The sequence below is a fragment of the Marmota marmota genome, unplaced genomic scaffold (assembly GCF_001458135.2).
Source record: "Marmota marmota marmota unplaced genomic scaffold, marMar, whole genome shotgun sequence".
NCBI classification, from domain to species: Eukaryota; Metazoa; Chordata; class Mammalia; order Rodentia; family Sciuridae; genus Marmota; species Marmota marmota.
In genome coordinates, this window is record NW_025999998.1 from 16,769,071 (window position 1) to 16,777,649 (window position 8,579).

At 34.3% G+C, this 8,579-nt stretch overlaps 1 protein-coding gene across 1 annotated transcript in view; it reads right to left on the bottom strand.

The window, feature by feature from the left end:
* Positions 1-1,196: 1,196 nt before the first annotated feature.
* Positions 1,197-8,579, bottom strand: part of Carnmt1 (carnosine N-methyltransferase 1) — a gene marked incomplete at its 5' end in the record, with an annotated part of 38,524 nt that continues 31,141 nt past the window's right edge. The window contains 2 exons of the mRNA XM_048806783.1: positions 1,197-3,821; positions 4,712-4,815. Of these exons, the coding sequence (XP_048662740.1) occupies positions 3,720-3,821; positions 4,712-4,815 (206 nt within the window). The remainder of the gene's footprint in view (positions 3,822-4,711; positions 4,816-8,579) is intronic.

Genomic DNA, 8,579 nt, shown 5'->3' on the forward strand with positions numbered 1-8,579 from the left:
GCCTTGCACATGCCAGGCGAGCGTTCTACCACTGAGCCACAAGCCCAGCCCCACCACTTGTTTCTTCATGCATTAGCTACCATTAAATCGCACCTTTTGTGGTTTCATAATTTGCAGCTTTACCATCAGTAGAGAAGTCATGTAACTTTTGCTGGTTAGTAGTACTTTAACGAAGAAAGTGAAATCAAAAGCATTTTGATTTTGATAGTGCTTAGGCAACGAACCTCCTGGAGACAGTCAGTGGAGAAAAATGACAACAATCAAATTTCCTCCCCAACACCATTGCTCCACTGTCTCTGCTACCAGGCACTTCCACCTTGGTCTCTTGGCAGCTATTCTATAGCATCTGATGCACACATTAAACTTCTTGGCCTTGTTCCTGTAGGGAAAAAAGTCACCTCCATTCAACTGAATAGGATTTGAACAATGGTTGCAATAGGGAAAGGAAATGAATTGTCAGGGGCTCAAGATAGCCATGGAAAGTGGAGCTGGCAGGTATTGCAACAGTGAATTAAAACAGGAAGTCAAAAGAAAAGTAAGAGTCAAGATCTTAATCACTTGCTGCAATAGTATGAGAGACTAACCCAGAAAAGGCACTTTCATTTTCCATACTTCCCCTAGAATGGTGCACTGAAGTCAGGAGAATCATCACAGATGGGCCTCTTCTCACTGCTTAGGGGGCTCTGAAAAGGCTCCTGTGTTTTGTACACAAGGTAGGGATGGGGAGAGGAGGAAGGACTAGGAGTGGTAGTGCCAAGCCAGAGTACAGTGGCTTCAAATCCCCCCTCCCCCCGCCTCTCTCTCTCAGGAGGCCTCAACAGAAGCACCTGAGAAGGCCTCAGAATTGAGGAAAGTAAACCCTGAAGATCTAAGTGCTTTTCCTACTAACGGCTGGTCCTGGAACCCTTCCTACTATTATTTGCCTTTATAGCTCTTTTTCTGTAATTTAGCTAAATTAAAGATCAAAGATTAATATTTTCCTTGGTAGATTCTAAGTTCATTACAGTGACCTTGAATGAAAAAAAGTGAAAACAATTAATACAAAGCCTAGCATAATCAAAGGGCAAGTAATCATATCACTAACTTCTAGAAGCACTGAAGACTAACACAAGGGTTCAAAAGTATGTGTGCACAATGAATTAAAATTCCCCTATCTATGGTTATCACTAACTTAGATGGAAACAACCAAGCAAATATTGTTTCGTAGCAATTGGCAGACTTTAATATTCAAGAAAAATTAAGTCCATCATACACATTAAAAATATAGGAAATTTCATGCAGACATGAAGCTTCCAATTCAGCCTTTGTGGCAACTTTTAGAAGGAGAATTACATATAAATACAGTACACTTTGTAGTTCCCAAACTTCATAATTTTATACTGTGATTTATACAGCTTCTCTTTATATTTTATATATCCCACCTCACTCATTTAACACAGCCTAAAATCTGCACCACTTCAGAATATGAAAAAGAGAGGAAAAAAAAAAAGCAAGCACACTGACCACTTTGCAAACAATTCTTTTGTGTTTTGAGCTAAATTAAGGGGGAAAAAAATGTTAAGGCTTACATACTTTAGTAGCCAGGACTAAATTTTAAGAAATACAAAGTTAAATAAATCCTCCAGTGGCATTTCTATTATTGATTAATACCACATTTTCAAGTTTAGAATATATTAACTGCAAAAGCTACAAGAAAAAAAGTGATGCAAATTTGTATAGACATTTAAAAATAATATTCATGATATGAGGAAGAAATTAAAACAAATGAAATAACTTCAGAGTTAACTAAAATATATTCTGTAATTTAGAAATACAGGTAACATTATTAAAGAATAAAACCTGATAGTAAAAAAAAAAAAAAAAAATTAGGCAATAAAACCAATCCACCAGTGTCAACCTGTTTTTGCCTTTGTGAGAAAAAGATCTTTTGTTTTGATACAAGTGATAAAAAATATTAGTCATCAGTGAATAAAAGGCATTTTTTACATTATTCAAAAACAGTATGTATTCCTTGCTATTCAATGGATGTTTTTAAATACTTATGCTCCTTTTTTTTTTTCCCTTAAAAAATAATTTTGGGGTGCTTTTCCCCTTTGCAATTAATTTCAAGTTCATTTATATAAGTAATGAGAATTCCTACCAAATAAATGTATGCCAAGTACTGAGGGACATAAACACAACATAGTTTTGTTTTTAAAAACCTCAGGTTTCAGATTTCCCTGACTTGACAAGTCAAATTAAAATTAGCTCCATGGAACCTTATCCTGCATAATGGGAGTAAAGATAAAAAAGCTCCCTTGCTGTTTGCGGAACCCGCCCCCAACCAGAAAAATGCTAAATCCAGTAATGATTCTTACAAGCTACAGGCAACGAAGGTCTGAACATTTACAATTAAGTTTTCTTATCAAAACCATGACACTTATGCTACCAGCACATTAAGTTTCTCTAATCCAAAATGCCAAAGAGATAACTTAAAACAATCATAATCATCTATGAAAATATTCAATAAGGGTTCTTTCTTTTCTCCAAGAAAAGGTTAAAACATTATTCATCTTTGCTTTCCAAGGTACTGGAAATAGAAGAACAAACATTAAAAGAGAAAAAAAGAAAAAAAAAAACTGCCTCCAATATAGATCTGCTAGAGGTAGTAATTTACAGCAGCATATATAATGTTTAAGCTCCATCTATCAGGGAACAAAATTGGTGTTAATATGAAATTACATGAATGCAAGCTACTCAAAGACAGACCATGGGCAGTAATTCATCCCTGAATTTCATACTCAAGATTTTCCATAGTAATACCATTATGACAGTTTTTACTAGTATATGATTAACTAAAAAAGTGCTTGCTTTCATAATCCTGATAATCTAAAGACATTATTGTAAACATCACACTGGCAAACTGTATTCATTTCTAGTTTGAAATCACACATTTCAAATGGGCAGATTTTTATTTTCCAGTCTCCTAGCACTATTTTAAAAAAAGGCTTTTGTGCCTTACTTAGAATGTTGAGATCCCATACATTTCAAAGTGATCCATGATGAGCATGCTTTCATAAAGTGTTCCATTTAGTGTGGACGAAAGACTTAATTTCTCAGTTCCATTTTAGTGACCAGTGATACAATTAAATTTAGCATTTCATAAAAATGAAATGTATGAAGCTTCTCTAAATTCAGTTGATTTAGAAAAAATAAAGTCAACTAATTTAGATGAAAAAAAGAAATAGATACACATTTTATGTATACATTGCTCAGGAAGAAAGTGAACAAAATCACAATTCCAGATGATGAATATAACAGGATCCTTAAACTTCTAAAAATAGCATATGCAATGCACATAAAACAATAAAAAAAGGAGATTATTATGGACTTCAATACTATCAATCATTAATATGGCAGATTTGCGACAGCTTCATGAAGACACTGGAGATTAGGTTTTTTTCTGCTGCAAGACAATTCTGGGCTTCAATGAAAAAGTATATGTGAAGATCATTTCCTCCATTTTTACTTGTGTAATACAAATCTGCATGGCATAGTATATTTCTGAAAAAAGCAATAGACATTATTAAGAAAATAGACACTATTTCTAAATTTTGTTAAGAATAAGAAGGCACCACTGATTTGAGGTTGTGTCCTGTCATCACTGATAGTTGATTTTGAGTTGTTTATTTCAGCATTTGTTCTTATTATACTTTTCTGGGTGATATCACTTAAGACCATTATTGTGGCTTACGGACCACAAACAAGACACATTCATAGTAGTATTTCATCATAGAGAGATCATTCACAGTATATGTTGACAACACAGATTCTTTTTCCACCTGCAATGCAAACAATAATGATGATGATGATAATTATGATCATAACAATCCCACTAATAAATTCTGAGCCTCACAAGTAGCAGGCATTATTAAGCAGATCAACTTATTACATAGAGCTACCCCTGTAAGATCAGTACTATCATTAATTCCACTTCACATAGAAGGGTCATGTAAGTGGCTCAAGGTCATACCATGAATGCTAGAACTATGATTCAAATGCAGACAATCTAACTCCAGAGTTTGAACCCTACACTATTATAATACATTGCTTCTATTTTTAGCAAATCTGTTGGTTATATTTTAAATGAATGGAATACTCCTAAGTAAACAAACAACTAAAACACAATAGCCAAAGTGTCAAAAAACGTGTGATTCACATGATAAAAACAGGTCAAGCAGTATGAAGAACAAAAGAACTATATTATTTTTATACCTGCCTTCCCACACTGCTCTGTTTTTCCAGAGCATAGTCTACTGGTATCTATCAGTAAGAGTTTACCAACACCAATACTATAATTCAGCTACCACTTACTGAAAGCCTATTTTGCCAGGAATTATAGATTTTCCTTTATATACATTATCCCAAATCCTTATAATCTTGAAAGCTATATTATCTTCACTTTATGGATAAGAAAACAAGAAGATTAAGAAGTAAAAGCTAGGGCTGGGATTGTGATTCAGAATATTTGCCTAGCATGTGTGAGGCACTGGGGTTCAATCCTCAGCACCACATAAAAATAAATAAATATAATAAAGGTATTGTGTCCACGATAACTAAAAAAAGAAAAAAAGTAGTAGTAATAGTAGTAATGCTAGCTACTGCCATAATATCTAGATTTCTGTTTAAGGGCTTTAGAGTTAAAATTTGGCAATATTTCATTCCTCCTTACCTCTACCTGGAATCCATATTGCAGAACAACATTTTTTATATCCTCGTAGCTCAATTCTATGGAAAGTTCATTTGCCAAATTTTCAAAGTGGTACAGCAGAGGACCTGTGTGTTAAAGATACTATGAATGAATTACCTGATATATAAGCTTGCACTTAATAGCTATGTTACACTGAATGAACATCAAGCTCAACAAATTGAGCAGTAAATGAGACAAACATAAAAAGAAAAAGACCTATTTTATTCGTTGAGGATAATTATCTAAACCTCTGAAACTCTGGCCCAGTAATTAACATCTAAAACCTAGGTCTATACTCATGGTAAATGAGTCCCTGTATATCTGCCTGGCAGTGTGATTATTCACAACATGGGCCTGAATGCACCAAGTCTCTAAATTCCAAAGGTAATATAATTATAAATCTATAAATAAATTTAAAACTGCAGTTTCAAACTAGTTATCATACAAAAACAGTAAAGGATTCAAGCTAGCCCAGGTGAGAGTGTGGAGAGGCAGAGAAGTTATAGGGAAGGCTTCCTGTAAGGAAGAGGTGACACTACCTAGCTGGCTTTCATGCCCCAGCTCTAATACCTACTAACTGTGTCTATGGGCAAGTTACCAACTCTGCATCATATGCAGCATGACTCTAATATGAGATAACAGGCAATACACCTGTCATGAAAAAGGCACTAAGTCAATGACAGCTGTTATAGCTATTTTTTTTTAACTTTTTCCACTTTACTATTCTAATTCCAGTTAGTCACAGAATTAACATATGATTCAAATTAGGATTTTCCAATCTTTCAATCTCTCACATTTTGCCCAATTCATCAGCTTCATCCAAGGAAATATTATCACGTAACACACTGTACCTGATACTAATGTAGACCACCTTCTCTTTAACTTTCATTAGACTAATTATAAATCCTGCATCTAGTTTTCTACCCCAACTCCTCACTGTATGAATAGGGGTTCCTTTTATCATGGAAGATAAAAGGAACAAAAGGGACAAAGTTTCTGCTCCCAAGAGGCTTGCCATCCTGTGGGTCATACTTAGAGTTAAGTCCCGCCACGTTTTTTTTAATCCTACATAAACCACTAGAAAAAAATTATCATGAATACTATTTAAATAATGTTAGCACTCTTTCCAAAAGATAAAAATACTTTCCTAACAATTTCCAATAAGCCTACATTTCTGTCAACAGTATAGTAAAAATAATCCCATAGTTAACCATCTACCTATCCTTACTGTTGTGCCCTAAAGTATCCCTAACCCTTCTCTTAAAGAAGGCAGAGCCTCGCAGATAAATAAAAGCCAGAAAGACTTTGCTATCTATCTATCTGTTTATTTATTTATTTTTGGTCTTGGTATTGGAGATGTAACCCAGGGGTACTTTTCCACTGAACTACATCTCCAGCCTTTTTATTTTGGCCTTCAACTTGCCATCTTAGCCACTGGGATGATAGGAGTGTGCTAGCTTTTAAAGCTCTTTCCAGCTTTTAAAGCTTATGCTGTTCCTGTTTCACTAAGAACCTCTGATAACATGGTTTTATTATGTGTACATATATACACTATAATGATTCCTACATACCCAGGCCATATTTTACCTCTACTTATGTTGCTTTCCATCTAAAAAAAACACTCTCCAATTCATGCTTTTGCCCTGCTTCAAAACACTCCTGCAATCTATCCCAGTCTTTATCCCACTGCTATTCCTCTTAATACAGTGTATCTTACAATTCACTTTATGCAGTGTTGCACCACTCATTGTAATTAGTACTGTTTTCTAACTAGGTCACAATTTAAATGTCAAGGAACATGTCTTAAGTTTCTTTGAATTCACTAAAATGCAATCTGCTAAATGTACAGCATAAGCATCTATAATTCTGACAGACAAAAGATGTGATATATATTTTCTATAGTCTTCTATTACAAATGGTATTTCAACAAATCATCTCCACACATTTCAGATTTTCCTTACAAAGATTTATTGAAAATCAGAGAGAACAAACACTTTACTGAGTTGATCTAAACTGCTAAAATGCTTTCCAAAAGATTTATAGGTTGACAGTCCCTTACCCTTGGGGCTAAAAATGTCCTTTGGACTCTGGAATATTTGCATATACATAATGAGACAGCTTAGGGAGGGGACCCAAATCTAAACACACAAAATTCATTTATGTTTCATATATACCTATATACATAGCCTGAAGGGTTTTTGTTTTTTGTAGTGTTGCGGATTGAATCTAGGGCTTCACACATGCCAGGCAAGTGCTTTACCACTAAGCTATACTCCACAACCACTAAAGGAAACTTTTGTTTTTGGTGCACACCTGCATTTTGACTGTGATTGTTATACCAAGTCAAGGTAAAATTTTCCATTTGTGGTGTCATGTAGGTGGCTTCAAAAGTTTTAGATTTTCACTCACAACTGCTATGATATGTACTTGTCTCAAAGCCTTAATGGGCAGTGGGAACGCAATGGTACAGTTAGTCTAGAAAATGGGTTGGTATTTTCTTGTGAAGTTCAAGGGAACTTTTGGGGGTAATGGAAATGAAATATTTTCTGTCTTAATAATAGTTATATGGTTTATTCCGTTTCCAAAATGAATCAAACTATGTATTTAATAGAAAGAATTTTATAATTATGTCCATTATACATCCAAAAAAACCATCTGACTTAAAAAAACAATTTTTAATAAACAAAATATTTGCTAGTTTGATAAGGGGGAAACAATAGGCCATAAAAGTAATGCGAGCATTTCCTTGAAGTTGAGCAGTTGTCCATTCTTTAAGTGAAACTTATCACAAATATCTGACACTGAACATATAAAGACAAAATAAAATATGGACACACATCTAAGAGTTTTAATTTTCTCAATTTTCACGTCTCCTGGTATTCTTGTTAGTGGCTATAATAAAAGGAACAAAGATATATTTTTCCTTGGCCATAATTATAAGCTCATAATAGAAAGCTGAAGTAACATGAAAAAGTATAAAAATAGAGTCAAACTGATTTCTAATGCACTCATTGACAAACACCTGAAAATGTCTTACCTTGCACTTTCCTAGATGTGTAATATAAGATACCACATACATAGTTTTGCATCTTCATTATGAACATTTCTCTATTGAGCTAATTATTTCTAGAGAACAGTTTTACTCTGGGGAATCTTATGACTATTCATCAACTCCACTGCTCTTAAAAATATAGGTTCAGGGCTGGGGGTAGTAGCTCAGTGGTAGAACACTTGCCTAGCACATGTGAGGCACTGGGTTCGATCCTCAGCACAACATAAAAATAAATAAAACAAAGTATTATGTCCATCTACAACTAAAAGTTTTTTTTTTTAATTGTTTATAAATTAAAAAAAAAGGCAGGTACAGTCTAAGTTTTTGTTGAGTATGTCGACCATTAATCAGTCTTTATAGTCTTTGCTGGTATCTGATTATTTTTCTCTAACAGATTTCTACAAGTAATATTAACTTAACAAATGTATGTAATAGTGAATGTAATTATGTAACAGGCCAGATGACAAATATTTTAGGCTTTCTGGGCTATGTATAGTTTCTATCACTAATCTGCATTTCCTTCCCCCACAACCTATTTAAAAATGTAAAAAAACAGCACAGCAGTGCATACCTGTAATCCCGTCGACTTGGGAGGCTTAAACAGGAGATCACAAGTTCAAAGCCAGCCTCAGGAATTTAGTGAGACTCTAACCAACTCAGTGAGACCTTGTCTCTAAATAAAATATTTCTTAAAAGGGTTGGGAATGTGCCTGAGTGGTTAAGTGGCCCTGGGTTCAATTCCTAGTACCCCCCCCCCTCAAAAAAAAAGCCCTGTAAAAAGAAGTATTTTGAAAAGAT